Source organism: Vulpes vulpes, chromosome 13 (genome assembly GCF_048418805.1).
Source record: "Vulpes vulpes isolate BD-2025 chromosome 13, VulVul3, whole genome shotgun sequence".
NCBI lineage: Eukaryota > Metazoa > Chordata > Mammalia > Carnivora > Canidae > Vulpes > Vulpes vulpes.
In genome coordinates, this window is record NC_132792.1 from 9927259 (window position 1) to 9947790 (window position 20532).

Below are 20532 nucleotides of genomic sequence, written 5' to 3' on the forward strand. Positions count from 1 at the left end.
GTTGTTAGCTGCTAGTGGCTACCCCATTGGAAGACACAAATCTAGAGAATTGTCATTTAAACTCACGTTAAAAATAAAAAGAGATGAGGCAGCCCCAGTGGCTCGGCGGTTTAGCGCCGCCTTCAGCCCAGGGCCTGATCCTGGAGACCCAGGATCGAGTCCCATGTCGGGCTCCCTGCATGGGGCCTGCTTCTCCCTCTGCCTGTGTCTCTGCATCTCTCTCTCTCTCATGAATAAATAAATAAAACCTTTAAAAAAATAATAAAATAAAGAGAGATGATTAAATTTCCTTCATGTTGAAAGTGAAAATGAAACACAAACATATCTGCAGTGAATCCATATCCCTCAGGGAAGGACAGGACTCCTTACCTGATTAACCCACGCTGTCCAGGGAAGGAAGCTAACATGCGCTGAGCACGTCCTAACTACCCAGCGCCTTGCTGAGCGTTCATACGTGTCATCTGTGTTATCTGCCCCACTGAATACAGATAACACAAGCAGAAGTTAAGTGACTCCCTAGTGCCCCATTGTTAGTAAATTCTCAAGCACAGATTCTAGGCTGTAATCCTCTGACCCTGAAGCCCTTACTTTTTATGTCGTAAGGAGTCCTAATAGCATCCACCTTACACTAATGTGTTCTACCTTCAGACTTTTTCTCCAGAAATTATTTTATTATCAGAGATCAGAAGTGGTTTCTCTAGGATTGACTTTGTGGCCATACTTCTGCCTCCTTCGCAGACACTTTTTCCCACATGTAGATGATACTGGATCAGATTGATGTTCACAAATGTCCTGTCCTGGACAGAAGACAGACAGCTGCTGTAGGGCTGGTAGTAGGCCTTGGCACAAAGCAGTGCCGGAAAATGCCATCCCCTGGATTGGCAGGACCAGGGAAAGCTGCTGTGGGAACTATGATAGAAGCGTAGTGAGGAAAAGCGTTTCGGCGAGAGGGAACAGCATATGCAAAGGCCAGGTGAGAACTGGAAAAAATAGTGACCTGATTGGAGTCCCAATTTTTTTTAAAGAAGATGGTAGGTGATAAAACCAGACAGATATTCAGGGGCCAGAACATAAGTTGTATTCAATTCTGTACTGAGTTTAACTTTCATCCCAATAGGCAGGGGTGAACAGCTGAATGTTAGAAGAGTTTAAATGTAGCTCTCCAGTTAAATGGTTAACCAAAAAGCTCTCCTTCCTCCCATTCCTGTTGTGGGTAGACTTTCTGAAGATGGTATTTCTCTTCCTTACGTTAGTAAGAGTTCTCTCATCTTTAAGATGTCAACCTTAAAAAATTCCTAAACGTGGGATTTCAGTATGCACTCTTGGAGGATCAGTTCTGTTAAAGATGTATTGTTACCATTGTATTGTTACATTAAGCTAAAAGTATATATAAATATAGATCCTAAGATGTGTCCTAAAACTTCTTGATAATGCTGCGTTCTTGTCACTCACTGAGCATGTGCTTGGTGCTGGGCCCACTGCGATCCCAAGATGAGACAGTCCTCGTCCTCAAAGACCTCATTCTTTTGTGAAGAAACAGCAACAGAGGTGGGCAGGGTTAGAGAAGCCTCCAAAAGTGTAGAGAAAATTAAAAACACTGAAACAAGTAGGACTCCTGAGTGGAGGCATCAGACAAATCTCTTCACTTGGTCGTCATGAGCAGGGGTGTCCGAATCAGAGCCTGGCTCCAAATCCCAGTTTTGCCACTTATTAGTTGTGTGAGCAAGTTATGTACTCGCCCTGGGCCTCAATTTATCCTCTGAAAAGGAGATGAGATTGATGTGCTTGTGAACTCATTCGGGTTGGGGTGGGGAGTGAATGAAATAACTCAAGTAAGATGCAAGCATGCTTAGCTAGTTAGGCAGGCTCGGTGCATGTCAGTGCTGAAAATTGTTCAGGGTGAAATGGTGCATCTGCTTGTACACATGCAGGATACCATGGATCCGACCTCCTGATTTCGAGCATGCGCTCGGGGGTCTTTGGAGAACTGAAAAATGGCCAACTTTTCACAGTCTTTGTTTCGAGAAGAGTCTTCTCTCTCCTTAGAGTGTCTCATTCATGCTTGTGATATTTCACCGGTTATCGTGTGTATCTCTCTCTTTTGAATTCAAATATGGCACAACCAGGAGGAATGTTTCTATGAATAGATGGATATGCACATGAAATCACTCTATTGGGGCCGCAGCTGTAATTTGCACTGTCTATGTGACAGCTGCTAGCACATGTCAGATGGTGCCCGTAATCTGTTTGTTGGTGCATCTTTATAAAAACACTGAAATTCGTTTATAAGTGTTTTTATGGAGCTATGTGGGTAGAGAGTAAATGTATTAGTATTTTCAGATTTTACAGGTAACTAGGGTTCATTTTTTTTTTATGCTTCTGATAAATCTCTGATGTTCTCCATCATAGTTTCTTTCAAGATGGCTTGAAAACGGCTGATAAATTGAAACAGTACATTGAGAAACTGGCTGCTGATTTATATAATGTAAGTATTTTATAAAATAAATGCATTTTAAGTTGCTTCTGTAGGTAAATATCAGTAAATTTGAAATCTGGATTAGAAGAGCTCTAAAGAAAAGAGGCAAGGATAAGTGCAGGTAAGCCTCAGTTGAATTCAGAAGTCCTTAATGGATAAATAGTCTAGAGCACAGGAGGCACAGGAGGAACAGGGATATAACCATTGGTTCTGGATGGCCCTGCAGTCAGCACTTATAGAAAGAATGTTTAACCCTGGAAGGATAGAACCTAAGACTGTCTCAGAGTAGGCAAGTTTGTGAATTTTTGGAAGGGGGTTTGCTTCTATATTTTTTCTTTTGTCAGGTATGTAGATTTTGCTTTTATGTTAGCAAAGTCACAAAAAACTTCTTTGAGAAAAAAACCTAAATGCCAGAGTAGAAATGGCCAGTTTGTTCCCCATAATCTACTTGACACTGAATAATATTAAAAGTATGGCTTATGAGTATAACTACATAAGTTGAAAGAAGGTTTCAGAGTTACAAGTAATAACTTCTATTTTTTATGTAGCTTTAAAAACATATAGCTGGGGCCGCCTGTGTGGCTCAGTCAGTTGAGCATCTATCTGCCTTCAGCTCAGGTAGTGATCCCAGGGTCCTAGGATTGCACGTCGAGCTTCTGCTTCTCCCTCTCCCCACTGCTTGTGCTCTCTCTCAAACAAATAAAATAAAAACACTGTCTCTCTCTCAAACAAATAAAATTTTAAAAAATAATAGAATAAAAACACATAGCTGTGTATTTTTTCCAACTGTATTTTTTTTTTAAGATTTTATTTATTTGAGAGAGAGCACAGCATTGAGGGCCAAGGGAGGAGAAAGAGAAGCAGACTCCCTGCTAAGCAGGGAGCCCAATGCTGGGCTCTATCCCAAGACCCTGAGACCATGACTGGAGCTGAAGGCAGACACTTAACCAGCTGAGCTACCCAGACGCTCCCTAATTGTCTTTTAATAGTTAACATGATTCAGATTGCAGTAAGCTCCAACTAATTAAAAAAAGCACCAGTGCTTACCCCCTGGGTGCTGCTGTGCAAACATTCATATGTGTGTCTATATATATATACATATATATATATATACATATATATATATATATTATTAGCACATTGGGTTCTGGTCCTTTTTAGCATTTTCTTTTGGCCCATTTAATCACATCATGGGATTCCTGCCACCATTCTTTGAAAAAAGCAGAAGCAAGTGACCCAGTGTTGTTTCTTAACTTTGTTTAAAATGGTACTTCAGAGTTATTTGCCTCACCTACGTATATTATTTAAAAAGAAAGCATTTTGCATTAAATCCCTAATTTCAGAACTCACTGATACTTTCATAAGGGGAGAAAATCCTGCCTTTTATATAAAAAAATAAAACTATGGAAAAGACTTTAATAAGAAAATCAACTATATAATTGAGCTGTTTGATGACTGATATATTTGGATGAATTTAACTCTGCTCATAAGTGTATGAAAGTGATCAAAGTCATGTTTTTCTGCCACAGATAAAACAGACCCAGGATGAAGAAAAGAAGCAGCTAACCGCACTCCGGGACTTAATAAAATCCTCTCTTCAACTTGATCAGAAAGAAGTAGGTGATATGCATGTTTCCAACAGGGTTAACAGTATGAGTGTGCTGGCCTGGGCTGGTGTTTGTGTTTCCTGATCTGCAAAAAGGCATGTCACCAGTTTCCTGCCACCATGTTATGGGACAAATGAGATATAAGATACAAGTGCATACCTACTGCATTGCCCTGTGTAGCAACGGTGCTTTATTTCCCCTGCCCTCCTCGTACAAGATGTTTTTAACACCCAAGCTCCAATGCCAGGACCCTAGATTTGCCATTCCAGCTTTGAAGACGTGAGCTTCAGAAATACCGTGTCCTCTCAGGGTGAAGTGCACACCCATGTCCCCTCTAGGTCATCTGTCTGGGCAGCCAGAGGTGGGGGCTGATGCGGAATCCTCTAGAATCATCTAGTAAGGAGCCAGCTAGTGGCTAGTCACATGAACCAGCAGTCATATCCTAAGTGGTATTGGTGCCAGAAGAAATCTGCTGGGAAGTGCCGTGCACAGAGGAAGGTTACGACCCTGAAGGTTCTCTTGACTAAGTGAAGACAGCCCTCTGGGTTTTCATCGAGCAGAGTTTCCAGCCCTTTCACCCTGGGCACCCAGTGGCCAGGAAGGTGTGGATCTATGTTGTCCAGGGCCTCAGCTAGCATGTGTACCTGTGTTTTGAGGCCTCTTTTGAAGGTGCTTGTTACTGGCTTAGACATCCTAGGAGAGGTGGTCCCTAAGAGCCATAGAAAGGCCCAAGAGGAAGGGGGGGGGGGAAGAAGTAGATTGTTGTGTAGGGAGAGAATCGCGAGGTTTTGTACTTAGCGAAATGCACTTAACCACTTCCTACCTTTGCTTTGTCTTGCAGTATTAAGACCATCCTGTATATGGAAACTTTCTTAGGGGGGGAAAAAAAAGACTTTTGCGGTCCCTTTTTGTTTTGCCTAGAGGCTGATGTAATCTGCTCCCAGTTAGCTAAAGAACAGAGTTGCATATAAGCTAGAGGAGTGTGTACATGATAAAATGCACATGATTTTATTTAAAGCCACCCCAAATTAGTAAATGATTGCCTGTTCATTAGCACCATGTCCTGAGTATTTTACAAGTAAAATTGATCTTTCACAGCATGCCTATCCCATTCCCATGCTGTTTATCATCTCTCATTGCAAAGTAAGGTTACTAGGTAATGATTTCTAATGACTCAAAGAAGAAAGGAGACTGTTGACCTTAGAGATCTTACCATAGCACTACTATTTGAGAAGACTATAAACTAATCTGATAAATGACCTGACAAATTAAAGCACCTAGGAAATTATTTAATCTCTCTACCCCTACCAGGTTCTAACTTGACTCTTTTAAACTCTTTGAAAGGACACTCCAAGAATGTGAGCTGTCAATAGGACAGCTCCCCACATTTTTGGTGGACTTGTATTTTCTTGTCAAAATTCTTCATTGACTTCTGGCAGATGTTCTCTGAAATAAATTATTGTAAGCTTTTGTAATAGCCTAACTTCCCAAGAGAACTGTTCGCTACCCGACTATTTTTCGGGTTGAAAATATTTTATTTTTAATAATGATACCTGTAAATCTTGCCCAACATTCCACCGTTTTGAGTATCTCTCAATAGCCTATCATAGCGTGGTTTGCAAGGTGTTTAACAGATTCTGTGTTTTGCTCATCTCTGTCTCTGCAGTATCTGACACTATCTGGTACCCAAAAGCTACTCAATAAATATTTAGTAAGATGACACAGAAGGAATCCTTTGCCCATTCCATGTATCCCTTACATTAGAGATTTGAAGCTTCCATAGTTAGTAGAGGTTCGTTTTAGGTCGGATACCACAAATGTTTATAACCCCCTTAAATCAATGAGTAATTGCTTGCAGTTGAAAAAGATGTGAGATATTTTTACTCCTTAATAATTTTATATGTTAATATAGTTTTCTAAGAAGAAAGGAAGGTGATTGGTCCATATTGCTAATAGAGAATAAGGAATTGAACTAAAAATAATAACACCATGTTTCATTCTATAGTTTACATTTCTTGGCTCACATTATGGAATTTCTCCAAGGTTTTATTTTAAGTTCATTGTGTAAGTTTAGTTCTATATTTTTTGCCTGAATGAATTTCTCACTTGCATTTCTCTTTCCTGAATCCATGTGAATTTTTATTATGCGTTCAAAGGATTCAGAACCTATTGCATTCCTTCCATTATCTTTTGTTCTGTTAATTATTATTAGTGTTAATTCTCCATGATTTATTCCCCCCCCCAAAAAAATATTACCTTTCCGTTTATCTAAAGTTCCCTGCAGAAAGCAAGCTAAATGGCCATCATTTTTCAGAGTGCAGAAGTAATTGTAGGACACTTTAAGCCACAGAACTCATCAGTAGTTAATGTAGAGTTGTCAATGGTATATTTCTGAAACGTGCTGCTTTTTTCCTGCTCAGCTTTATGGAGGCAGAGCCTGGAGGTCAGCCACTGTATTCACCTTTAAAAGCACATTTGTCTGATGTAAAGCAAGGTCCATTCAAGTTGTTATTCGGAACTTAAAGTTTATTTAGGCTAGTAGTAAATATGTGTAAGGAATGTCTTAGAGGCACATTTATAGAATGTGATCTTTTTTGGAAGTTATTAACATACAAATCCTTGCTTTACAAAAAATAAGTACTCTTTATTTTTATTTTTTTTAGTACTCTTTATTTTTAAAACTTAAGTTTTAACTTAAATTAGCAAACAGGCTGTTAGAGGTGCATAATAGTTTTAGTTTAGAGCATAAGTTTAGTTTAGCATAAGTTTAGTTTAGAGCAATAGTTTTAGAATAGTTTTAGAGCATTCAAACCAACCTAGAAATTATATGGGCGGACAAAGAGCAGTTCCGTTCACTGGAAAGCATTCCAAGGAACAGAGTTATCCTTTAATAAGAATTTTGATCCAGGGAGATTTCAGATTTTGTTTTTAATGCTGCGGGGAGGTAGAGATGTGGGAACAATCCCTGATTCCAGATCCAGAGTTGAGTGGTTTTCACGCATTGTCATTGGGTGGAAGCAGAAAGCTCCGTGGATTTCATTTATCCCAGCCTCTTGTTTTGTCCCATGCCTCAGTTCTCCACCACCTAATCTAATCTTCCGTCCTCATTGTTCTTTATTAGTATTATGGACACGTTGCTGCCTCCTTCAAGAGAACTGTGTGTGTCGCTGCTGTTTTGGGGGGCTGTCACAGAGACGCTGGTGGAGGATGATCTGTAGCAGAGTCCTGCAGTCACATCTCCGTCCACAAAGCCTGAAAGTGGCTCTCAGGGAGGACTTAGCCAAGTTACTATAAGTGCAAAGCTGTGGGCCCTGATTAGAAGTAAACACGTAGAAGAATTTCTAAAGAGATTCGAAAGCCCACCCACTCCCTACCACTCCCCAGGTGATTGAAATGGTGCTTTTAGATGTTTCAGCTGGAGGGAGTCTGGCCAGTTAAAGACAAAAGACTTAGATTTAAGGACATGACTAGAGCCTGTAACCTCTTCAGGGTGAGTCTGCCTGCGTGGTAAAGCAAGCATTCAGGGTTGTTACCCCTTCACGAGGGAGCAGAGAGATGCATGGTCAGTGTTGCACATGCCCACCTCGGGGACAGGGGTCTGTGCCCCCGCTCCGTGTTCTCAGTGCCTTCCCGGAACATACCACTTGGGTGTTCAGGGCGTGATTTTTCTTTTTAAACATTTTATTTGGGGATCCCTAGGTGGCTCAGGGTTTGGCGCCTGCCTTTGGCCCGGGGCCTGATCCTGGAGTCCCGGGATCGAGTCCCACGTCGGGCTCCTGGCATGGAGCCTGCTTCTCCCTCCTCCTGTGTCTCTGCCTCTCTCTCTCTCTATGTCTATCATAAAATAAATAAATAAATCTTAATATAAATAAATAAATAAATAAATAAATAAATAAATAACATTTTATTTATTTATTCATGAGCGACACAGAGAGAGGCAGAGACACAGGCAGAGGGAGAAGCAGGCTCCATCCAGGGAGCCCGATGTGGGACTCGATCCTGGGTCTCCAGGATCACACCCTGAGCTGAAGGCAGCGCTAAACCGTTGAGCCACCCAGGCTGCCCCAGGGCGTGGATTTGAACACAGAACCACTCACATGTGGAGTAGCCTCACAAGGGAGTGCTGTCCTAGAGATCTTCCTAACACTATTATTAGCATCAGTTTGCATCCACTGAACCCATACTGTTTGGTCCAAAAGGATCCTGGATGCTAGAGAGAGGCCGTCCTGACCCTGAAGGGATCTCATACACTGGCCATCTGTAATAACCGGTGGCTAAAATCACTTCCGGTTCTTCACCATCACGTGGCAGGTGTTGCTTCTGACCTGGATTATTTTTGTTATGTTCTCTTTGCTTGGAAAACTAAATGAGAATCCTCCTACAACTTTGGGTTCCTTTTAGATTTTCTAAAGTAATCTGGGTTTCGCTGAGGTGTTGGATTCCCTAGACACACACTTGGAAGTTTGTCACCCGCTTTGTCTTGGTGAAGTGTGTACCTCATATTCTTCCAGGCGGGTTTTCTTCTGTTTTCACGCAACCTAAAATAAAAGTTGACGAATAAAACGATGTTTTATTGTCTCATCACCTGAAGTTTATCGTGATTCTGAAGGTAGCGTGTGTTCAGGTGTTAATTATCTTTACAGTGGTGTTTTCTCTGTTATAAAAAGTGCTTAAATCATGAGCTATGACTATCCATGAAATTAACTATGTTTTCAACTGTTCTGCCTTTTTTCTCTGTTGCTTTTGCCCTTCCTGATCGAAGTCTAGGAGAGTAAGTCAACACTTTCCGTGAGAATGCATTGTCCTACGTCTGTGTCTAAACCTCTAAACCCCATGTTCTCATCCTGTAGTTTGCCATTGTCGGTTTATTTCCAACATTTTCAATGTGGAATGGCTGTATCTAGTCATTGCAGTCTTTAGGAACAATGGGGGAAGTATCAACAGAGTGCTAGTGTTAACTTTAGCTGGTTTGCATCTGTCTTGTTCTGGTCCTGGTCACCCTTTTACCCCACCATACACTTTTCATGACCAGAGAATCCTCTTTTTTAATTAAAAGCATGCTCAACCGCTTATTTTACAGAGCCCTTGTTTAGTTACAAGCCAGGGATTTCTAACAGTTCCCAGAACCTCACTGAGAAGGTGCACTTTTTATTGTGGGTATTTTAGCAGAATATGTGAAGAGAGAGAAGGTGTACCTGAGGGAAGAATGCATTCAGGTTGCATGCACTTCGTCTGTGAGCCTCTTAAGATCTTTCTGCCTTCCCTGTGCTCATCTGTGTCGCCCATAGAACCTGGTTCAGTCCCACGACGCCCTGCCACTGCAAAGGGTTGGAAGCAGAGCCGGGGTCCCAAACTAGAAATGAGTTCTGGGACTCAGGCCCCAGCCTCGGACTTGCCTGTGACTCTGGTGATTGTTTCCCCGGTCCAGTTTCCTCTGAAACAAAGGCAAGACCTGAGGGCCCATAAAGGTCCATAATTCTCTCCCCCCACTGAACGGTGCACAGAGACCCAATGGCAGAAGAGAGTCAAGGACTTGAGAAGTGTGTCCAGCATCCATCTAATCTGTGGCTTCTCCTTTCTAGGATTCCCAGAGCCGGCAAGGAGGGTACAGCATGCATCAGCTGCAGGGCAATAAGGAATACGGCAGTGAAAAGAAGGGTTACCTGCTGAAGAAGAGCGATGGGTACGTGTAAGCTGTCCAGGTGTCCCTGTGCGCTTAGCACTTCCTGGGTGTTAGCACCCTAGCAGCTTACCACCTGCCAGCCAGGAGAACATCCTTCAGAGTTTTTTAATGTGCTGGCTTCCAACCTTGAGCCCACGGGTTCTCCTCAGGTGGTTTAAGCTGCTGTCTGGACAGGAAGCAGGCCCCACCCTGTGGGCCATATGTGACACAAGGGGTGTGCCATGCCGTCTCAGGAAGGCAGATGCTAAGTGGATGGGGAAGCAAGCGAGTGGCTGGAAGACTTCATGCTCGCCATGATTTGATTCATCGCCCTTTTCTCTACTGGGGGGGCCTACCTGGCCACCCAAACCCAGCCTTGGGGATCAACTCTGAGTCCCCACCTTCCTCTTACTTCACAGCCAGTGTCACTAACAAGCTTTTCCGTTGCTAACAGGACACAATGCATTTCTTGCCATCTCTGCTGCCCTGCACGCGGAGGAACCACTGCTGTCTCTCCTGGAATATTCAAGTAGCCTGCTAACTGGCCTCTCTGTGTCTCTCCCTCTTCTCCATTGCTTCTCTACACAGCACCTAGAGTAGCCTCTAAAAAACATGAAGCACGACAGGTCATGCCCATGCTTGACGTGCATGCAGGATCTGACGCCTGCTTCTGTCTCCAGCCTCGTCTTATGCTGTCTCCTGCCCTAGCCCTGCCACACCGGCTTCTTTCCATTGCTGCAGTGGTGGTTCTGCTTCACAATAAGTGCATAAGTAGAATCTTAATTATTCGCTTTACTAACTGTCCTTCTTTTTGAAATAAAGCTTCTTGTTTTCTGATTGCTTGTAGGTATTTACCTCCTTGACTGTATCTAAGACATAGGCATTTTTTTTTGTTTATTAAAATTTTAACCATTACTTCTATAAATTACAGTCCTAAATTTCTGATCATAATCAGTTTTGGTTGTCATTCTACTCATGCATCCAACAAATGTCTTTTGGGAGTTTTAATACATGTCAAACACTGTTAGAGACACCTGGGAATATAGCATTGAACAAGAAAGATAAGGAAGTCCTTAGCCTCACAGAGCTTACATTGTTAGATAAGAACTATATGGGAAGTCAGATGGTCACAAGGGTCACAAGCAAGGCAGGGAATTCTGGGCACGTAGGAGTGGTCCTTGCAGTCATACAGGGTGAGCAGGGAAGACTTCAGTGAGGAGATGTTTGAGCAAAGACTTGAATCATCTCTACAAAGAGGATCATCTTTACAGAGATATATTGGGGATGATCCCCTCAGGTGATCCCCTCAGATCTCTGTGGAGATGGCCAGGAACATGCTTCTCATTGTGATACACAGAGGAGTTAGGCAGAGCTAGGGCAGAGTGAGGACCTGGGGTGGTCACAGGAGACAAGGTTAGAGGGAGGAGGACACCAAGCCAGGAGGGCTTTGGAAGCCACTAGTGAAAGATGAGAGTCATTGGAGAGTCTGAAGCAGAAGAATGCCATAATTTGACTCATTTGAAAGTGTCTCTCACTGCCCAGCTGAGAATAGCCATGTAGGATATAAAAGCAGAAGCAGGAGGCCAGGTCACAAGTGAACAGGGATCAAGGGAACAGCCACAGAGGGGTAAGAAGGAGTCAGAGTCTAGATAATGCAGGTAGGACCACCAGAATTTGTAGATCCGGGTGTAGAGAAAGAAAAGCATCCTCGCATATAGCACAACACCTGGCTTTTTCTAGAAAATCAGTGAATGTTGGCTATTAAGTCTTGCAAAAAGTAAAAGAAGAAAAGAAACACCAGTTACCATAATCAGTATTAAACTGGACTCTCTCAACAGACACAGTGACCACATTGTAGCCCCAATGGCAGGGGTATCTAGTAAACATAAATTATTATAGTTTCAACACTACTCACCTAAAAGACACAATGGTTTTCTTGACATCAGAATTGACTGTTTCTAAGTGAAGTGATTAATCTCTAACTGTTCAAGAAAAGTCAACAGGGTCTTTGCGTAGATATTGTTTGGTTCAAACCCTAAAATGTTGAGGGGAAGCATCACCTTGTGAGCATGTGCTGTGTGCCTGCCAGAGCTCTCATTCAAGCCAACACATCCAGAGAGGTTACATAATTTGAGTAAGATCCTACAGCCAGCAAGAAAGCCCAAATTCTAACCTGGGTCTTAGGACTTAATGCCGGACTATCTCCCCTTCATATTCAAAGAAGGCATCACTGCTGTTGATTGTCCTTGGGGTACGCAAGGCATTAGCTGGCATACACACACCTGACTCCATTCTGCTGGTCTGTTCTTCATTCATGCACTCATTCCACACACATTTATTAAGCCCTGTAGTGTTTCAGGCAGTCTGCTGGGTGCTGGAAGGCTTTTACCTTCCAAGAGAGGTGGTCACAAGAGAGGTGGGCCTCACCCGAGCCTTGCCTACAGTCTGTTGGGAAGAGATAAGGAAAGCCCTCTTGCTAAGGAGGCTGGAAGTCCAGTGGGCCAGCCTCCCGTAATTGCATGGGCTGCAGAGGGTGAATGAAGATAACCCAGAGTGGCCTGTCACTGGTATCTCTGGAAGAGAAAAGAACTGAAATGCTTCTACACGGAGACAGACTCACTTGCTAACAATGACTGCCCTTTGTGTCGTGTGTTTTTTCTCCTGAGGATCATTTGCTTTAGTAATTTTCTAGCCTAGTTCTGGAATACTCTTTGTTACTTAAAGGATTGTTAGGCAATTTGAAAAACACTTTAAATTTTTTTTTAAGTAATTTTAAAGCTTTATGACCCAGAGGCACTCATTGAGAGGCAAAGGAGTAATTGTTTTACATATATTTTCTCAAAATAGCCCTAGAGGATGGGCATTAATATCTTCATGATGCAGATTAGGCAAGCAAGGCTTCAGGAGGTCATTTACGTGAACACAGTCCCATGGTTGGTGGGTGATGGTGCTGGGATTGAAGCCCAAGTAATCGAGCATCAGAACTGGTACTTGTGTAGTTATAATAGGCCATCTTCTAATAGAAAGTTCCTTTTCTGAAATTCTGAGGTTAGGGCATAGTGTTCTCTCTGGCACTATCTGAATAGATGGTAAAAGTCCTTGGTATGTCCATTCAGGAGCTTTTCAGGCAAGCATCCTTAAAACTCTGGGTTCAGAGAGAAAAGCACAGGCATTGAGGCAGTCCCTAGAAATCTCGGGAATAAAAGCTCTCAAAGTGTACAGCGATGGGACTGTACAAAGGATTGACTTGATTTTGCTCCCTTTTGCCTGGTGACCTGGGGGCACCACATGAGCAATGTCTATTAGCCAAAAAAGATTACTGCTTTTGTGTTTTCCCTTGGCTTTATTACTAATACAAAAGAATACGGTTTTGTATTTGATTTTGTGTTTCCTTAATCCACATGTGGAAAAAAATTAAAAAAACCAAGGACTAAAGATTTTGCTAAGTAAAATGAATAAACTGAGTTGCAACAATTTCCTAAAGATTGACTAATTTGTTAGGTTGATGGGTTGATATCTTAAAATGTGTTGAGAGAGGAGGATGACACTCCCTTGGGCTTTCGTGTGTACAGGAAACACCTCACCCATCTAGCAGGCTTTTAGAAGGGTAAGGTGGGATGCAGAACTGCTGCGGCATTGGTTATGTTAACCAGATGCAGGTATGATCGTGGGACAGATGTCACCTCTTGTCCCCCATTTCCCTAGTCAGTGATGCAGCTGTAATTCAAGGGTGTTTTATAATTGGTAGTTCTGCATTATGTCCTGAAGATACTAGCAGTGTGTACCGTTTGCTTTTGCTCAGATGGTATCAGATTCTTGTTTCCTAGGGCACCTGGGTGGCTCAGTTGGTTAATAAGCATCTGCCTTCGGCTCAGGTCATAATCTCAGGATCCTGGGATTGAGCTCTGCCAGGGGCTCCCTGCCTCCCCCTCCCTCTCCGTCTGCCCCCCTGCACTTGTGCTTGTGTGCTCTTTCTCTCTCAGATAAATAAATAAAATCTTAAGAGAAAAAGGTCCTTATTTCCCGTGTGAAGCATGTAGAATAAACTGTGCTACTAGCAGTAACGTACACAAGAAGACAACATTATCTGTGTTCAGAGTTGGCTTTAAATTCATACTACAGCAGGTTTCTTACAGGACTCATTTAAAAGGGGGAAGGACACATACAGTGATCTTATTTTAAATAAGGAGAAGCAACAGCCCTCTCCTGTGATGTCGTCTGTTTCCATAAGAAGCCTTCTCCTAGCCCAGGGAATCGCTGTTCCCTGTACGTGTCTGTTTTTTCAGGGAGATGCTCTGAACTAGTACATTTGTACCTGCCTGCACATGTGCAGATGCACCTCACAAAGGCTCACCTGGACCTGGACCATCCTCTAATAAAAGCTTCCAAGTTGAAAGGAGTTCTCTTTGACTTTTTCCGACAAGTGTCAACCTTCCCAAAGAGAGGTGTACACATTGCCAAAAATGTTGATCCATGACTCAGAGCTCCTTTCTCTATAGCCTGAGGCAGCCTCGCCCCTACTCCTCCTTGCCTGACCGGTGTCTTGAGTTAACTTTCTTAACTTCTTTAGCTTTCATTTTAATTACAGAAGCAATAAATTAATACAGCCTTCTTGTAGATGAGTCACAGATACGGTTAAAAACTCTTTAGTACCACCCCTCATACAGGTCTGGGCCTCCTTCCTAGAGATGGTGAGTGTACTGTGCCTCTTTCCAGACCCTATTCTGTTTATTTGTACATATATTTACATCCGCATAGAAAATGTAGAGCACCATTTTATATGTGGTATCTTTTGGGTTTTGTTTTTTTTTTTTTAACATTACTAGATCATACCTGAATTCTTTTAAAACAGCTTGCTTTTTTCAATCAATATAGTAGGCTTTAGAAATGTGTATCAGCGCACACACATTTAGTTGATTCTTTTAAACTCCTACATTCTAGTCCATAGTATGAATATAACTGTAACGCGTTTATTCATTCTCCTGCTATTAGACTTCTGGTGTTTCCCACTCCACTATCAAAAACAGTATTATCATGAGCCTCCTTGGATATGCCTTCTAGTCTGAACTGCCTTCCACCTGGGATAATAAAAGTGATAACAAAATGTGCTGGGGTTTGTGGGGTTTTGGGGTTTGGGGTGGTTTTGTGGTGACTGTTTTATAATGATTGTCATACATACCACGATACGATTGCATGCCACAGAGTGAACCAGCTGCTGTATCAGGTTGTGTTTGACTTGTTTTAGGCTCCGGAAAGTGTGGCAGAGGAGGAAGTGCGCTGTCAAGAACGGGATTCTGACCATCTCACACGCCACGGTAAGCATGTCTGCTGATTTACTGTGTTGTGCCTGTAAGGCCTTTGGCCACATGGACTAGAAAGCAAAAATGTGATGTAACCAGCGCTGAAGTTTCCCCCAGGTATGCGTACTGTATGGATTTGGGTCAGATAGAGTAGGATATTCCTTTACAGAAGGAATTGGTCTTGTCCTGAGGTGTCCTGCCTCATTCTGTTGCCCTTCCAGAATGTCTCATGTTTGTTCCCTCAAACCAAATCAGGTATTCTATTATCTTATAATCTTATCTTTCGGGAAATGTTATTGGTGTTTGTGGAAAAAACCTAGTTCTCTGAATTATAAAGATGACAGGAGATGTTTGTTGCATGATATAATAATTAGAAAATGAAATAATATGTATATAGTATGTTCATTGTTTTTTGTTTTTTACTATTTAAATCACTCCGAAAATCCATCATTATGTTAAAGAGCTAAAATGTATATAAATAAGATAGCGAAATAATAAAATTGCCTCAATTGTGACTCCCCTTTCTTTAGGAATAAAGGCAATTCCATGGAAAGAGAAAATAAGCTACTAATACTTACATTCTGTTTTCTCTTCAGATTGTCAGTTATATATGCATATATATTGCATCCTTACAGTTGACACTGGAAGTCTAGCTAGAATTTTTGTGTTTTGGATCACCCATTTTCAACTACACGTCCTGTACTGGGAGAATTTGTATGCTGTCAGAAAAGGTTCAGTCTGGTGGTAGTCAAGGACATGTGCCAGAAAACAAGTAATTACTATTTTGCCCTTTTAACACTAGTAAGAAATTACTTTTTGTTCTGAATGATGTAAAGATTAGAATGGAAAGTGTATCAAGCAGGACTGGAAACAGCTCAGTGTACTGAGAGTCTCTACAAAGGGCTATGCAGTTAAACCCAGCAATCCCAGCTTGGAGGGAAGCTTCAGTATCCTGTGCCAAGTAATGTCTTTGAATTTATGATAAGCAGTTAATTGCTAACAGGATGGTAAAAATAAAGGATGAACATTTATTACACTGGCAAGTTTTCATGATTCACAGTCGAGATTAGATTTCCCTCTGTTAAAAAAAAAAAAAAAAAGATTTCCCTCTGTTGAGTAAGAAATACCACTGAATAGGCACTTCTTCCTACCAGACGCTTCATAAAATTTTTTTCACTTAATCCCTTCTATAGCCCATGTGATAATCTGACCTTCATTTTGCAGATGAAGAAACTAAGGTGCAGAGAAGCCCAATGACTTGGCTAATAGTAGGCAGAGTTAGAAATTCAGATTGGGGTTTGACATTATTCCGTATGCCCCTTCCATTCTGCCCCTCTTCCTGCAGGACCCTCTCATCCTACTAGACTGTATGCTCTCTTGGGGGCATTTACTAGGTCCTGTTCATCTTTCTTTCTTTGCACACCCCCTCTCCACTGACCTTGACACATGGAAGGTAGTCAGTACATACCTGTGGCCAAAACCCTCCTGCTGGAAGATTCCATGCATCTTAATAATTATTGGACTCTATGGAACTTGAGCAATTACATTATCTCTGTCCTTTGCTCCTTGCAGAGCCCTTGGAGTGATTCCTCAGGAGTCCTTAGTTTCCCTCAGCCCAACAGGGATTTTTAAACTATCATGCCAGTTGTGACAAGCCACCCATCTGCTCCTGGAAACCCCGCAGGCAGACTTAGATCAGTTAGTAATTATCACTGAGGCTAACAATTATTCATTTATCTAGCAATGTTTCATGAAGCTTCCACTCCAGGTGCTGTACTGGGCATCACAGATACATGGAAAATAAGTTAATTTTGACCTGCTCATTTTCAATTCCATGCAGTTACCTTATTAAATGGTTCTGTCAGTCACAAGAATATTAGTTACCACTAAGTGAGCACTTACTGTGAGCCAGGTTGTATGAAATGCTTTACGTGTATGACCATAGGTAGTTGTTGCCACAACCCACCAGACAGATGCTATTACTAAGAGAGGTTAGGTAATGTGCCCACCTCGCAACCGGTGAATGCTGGGATTTCAGTCTTAAAGCCTCCATGAGTGCTTAATGGTCAGTGTTTGCTGGCCAAGCAGGGATCTACTCTGCTCATTATGTTGGTGATTAAATACTCAGGGATCTGTCTCAGAAGAATTTCAGTCACATGATTCAAGATCAGAAATACTGATGGGAATAGATGGATGGCATTATTGAGTATTCTCCATCAGTTGGGCATTCATTGTTCCGAGGACATTAACCACAATCTGTTTTATGTAGCTTCTGTTGCTCCTATTTGATAGACAATGAAACAGTTTCCATTTCTAGGCCATGTTTCTATGAGAGTGAAGATTCCCACCATCTGATTTTTCCTTACTATCACCCTTCATCACTATCAACACCACCACCATCATCACCATCGCCATCATCACCACCAGCATCACCGCCGTCATCACCACCAGCACCATTGCCATCCTTGTGGCTAATATTGTTGAATGTTTACTAGGTGATAGGCATTCATCAGCTTAATGCATTCTAACATTTAATCCTCACAACAATTTAAGTTATAGGCAATGGGGATCCCTGGGTGGCGCAGCGGTTTAGCGCCTGCCTTTGGCCCAGGGCGCGATCCTGGAGACCCGGGATCGAATCCCACGTCAGGCTCCCGGTGCATGGAGCCTGTTTCTCCTTCTGCCTGTGTCTCTGCCTCTCTCTCTCTCTGTGACTATCATAAATAAATAAAAATTTAAAAAAAAAAAAAAAGAGTTAAAATCATCTTAAAAAAAAAAAAGTTATAGGCAATGTCACCTTCACCTCCACTTTTCAGATGAGGAAGCTGGGATTCAGAGAAGTTCACTTACAGGTTACATTGCTAACAAGTGGCACAGCTAGGAATCTGACATAGGTTAGAATTCTGCTCTTATACCCTCCCACACACTCCAGAACATTCTCTCCTCCTCACTTGCAACTCTAGTTCCTCCCCAGCATGGGATCCTAGCTTAGGCCATCACAGACATAGTTAGCCCTAAACCAGGAGTGCCTAGGCGTCCGTGTATGAGAGAAGCATGTACCTACATGTGCAAGCTAGAATTCTTTGATGGCCTGAAGTAGGGTGTGAATCCTGGGAGGTGATTCATTCATAAGAACAATGCAGCCCTGCACTTTTGTAATAAAAACTAGTAACGGCCTCTCCTGGGTCAGTATCCTGACTCTTGGGGAGCTGCAGGGTTGACCTGTCTCTGGGCAAGTTCCAGAGTGATCCAGGGTTTTCAGATCCTGAACCCTACAGCAGCTAGAACCCTACAGCACTTGGTGCTCCTCAAGTATCTAGTGTTTGAGCTGCAGCTCTGCATGGTATAGCTGGAACATGAGATCGGCAGTTGCCTGGATGTGATCATGCTTGTTCTTCATTCAGCTTTCCTGAGCCAGATTTGTGTCGGATTACCGTCTGATTTTATTAGCTGAGTTGGGCCTAAGTGGTGTGAGTCTGAGCAGAGACAAAACCAGAAAAGACCCAAGGAACTCCTCCACCCCCAGGGAATATTCTTTGGCTTAAATATACTACAGTGAAAATTTCTGACCATTTGACTTTATGTAGATTGGGAGCTTCTAGTCAAAGATTTGCTACATGTACCCTTTCTTTACTCTCTTCTTCCCTTAGATTCATTTGGCTATGACAGTTCTCAATAAGCATTTTGACAAGTTCTATGACCTTATTACGTCTCATCGACTTGTGTTTCTTAAGAACCTGCAGTGGGAGGCAGTGCATGTGAGGAAATCATGGAGTTAATGGAGTTGAATCAGTGGTAGTCATTGCTAAAAATAAAAAATAAGTTCTCTTCCACCTTCTTTTCTTCCTGCCGTACACATAGCTGTGGCCCAGCCAACTGTGTCAGTGCTTTATTAAGGCTCTAATCCACAACAGGTATCTCATCAGCCACATTGTTCAGTGGCCATGAGAAAGGACTGTGGCATCTGTCAGATTTGAGCCTGAATCCCACCTTTGTCATTTACTGAGTCACCTTGAGAAAAGTATTTGGCTCATATACATTGTAGTGGGGATAAAATGAGATAATGGACTGTGTGTGAGCATCCAGTTAACAGGAGTCATTGATGTTAGCATTGCCTCATTGGCTCTCCTGGTGATACTGAAATCTGCCAATGGGCAGGCTCTGCTGCTGCAAACATTAGAAATTTTGGGTCCACCTCTCCTGCCCCCAGAGCAGCCCGGGGGTAAATGGGTTCCTCCACCTAACTTCAGATTCTCTCCCACTGGTTGGTGTTATTCTGTTCCCCACTTTTCACTGGCTTTGAGCCACACTCTTTTGCAGCCAGTGACATCACGCGTAGTCCCATCCCTGCTTCCGCAGAAAGGTCTCCAGAGCCACTTTTCCTGACTTTGCAAACACTATTGATTCCTGAGAATCCAATTGAAAATCAAGTCTAGGAGCTTCCTGGGAAAGAATGGTATTGAGTCATCTTTGGAAAAGTGGATAAAAGAACCTTTGTTTTCACAAAATTTAGGGCCTTTGTTTGGGACCCCCTTACCAAATGGGAATTCGTCCCATTTGAAGGGCCCCAGTTGGTGTCACCTATCAAAGTGACTCAGAAGAGGGTCAAGCATGCATTTAGATGGATGAGGCATGGTCTTTTGGGTTGACCATTCGTGAATGATCTGCGCCAGGGGCCAGTCATCTCCTCAGCTTACTATTCAAGGAAGAAATACATTTATCTGCGTACCTGCAAGGTGGGCAATGTGCCCTACAAGAGTTAGTCTGCAAAACACTGCTTTTCATATGTCTGTTGAAAGACATACATTTTTTTTATTACTATTCAAAGTAATACATCCCTATGGGGATCAGATTCAGTGAGAGTCTCTGAATTTGCTATCACAATAATGTTGATAGTGGCTCCCATTTATGGGCCATCTAGTGTGCTCTGAGCAAGGTATAAAATGCTTTAATTTTGAAATACCAATTCTAAGAAAGCTCCGACAAACATTTAAGTCGGCCTCAAAGCTTAAGGGTGAAGAAGTTTATATCAAGCCACTAAACGATTATAAATAAATGTCTATATTTTTTAATTATTTGCTTGTCCTTTTCAGTGTAAGCATTATAGTATATAATAAAACTAATAAAGCAAACTATGAAAGAATATAAGAATTATAGTTGAAGTGAAAAAATTAATGTCAAAAGCATAAGAGGTTTTGCTTCTCAAAAACCCTTATTTGCTGAATTTATTAACCTCAGCATCACATACAGTTCAGAAAACAGGTTGAAAAGAGAAAGATAACTACCATTTACCAATCACTTAGATCATGCTCTGAACTCTGTGCCAAGTTAGAGCTACAAGAGACATGTCACTGTCTTTACTTTGCACTGGTCTACAAGTTCTTAGGAGGTGGAAATTGCTTACCTCTGATCTCAGCACCTAACACACTGCCTGACATGCAGTTAGTGTTCAGTGAATACTTTTGAGTGAAACTGCTCTGTATAGAA

The 20532-nt window shown here is 42.1% G+C and overlaps 1 protein-coding gene across 2 annotated transcripts in view; it reads left to right on the plus strand.

Moving 5' to 3' along the window:
* The window catches only part of ASAP1 (ArfGAP with SH3 domain, ankyrin repeat and PH domain 1), a 357684-nt gene that overhangs the window by 266675 nt on the left and 70477 nt on the right, over positions 1 to 20532 (plus strand). For both annotated transcript variants that reach the window (XM_072733909.1, XM_072733908.1), the window contains exons 10-13: positions 2410 to 2485; positions 4006 to 4092; positions 9666 to 9766; positions 14991 to 15060. In XM_072733909.1, the coding sequence (XP_072590010.1) occupies positions 2410 to 2485; positions 4006 to 4092; positions 9666 to 9766; positions 14991 to 15060 (334 nt within the window). The remainder of the gene's footprint in view (positions 1 to 2409; positions 2486 to 4005; positions 4093 to 9665; positions 9767 to 14990; positions 15061 to 20532) is intronic.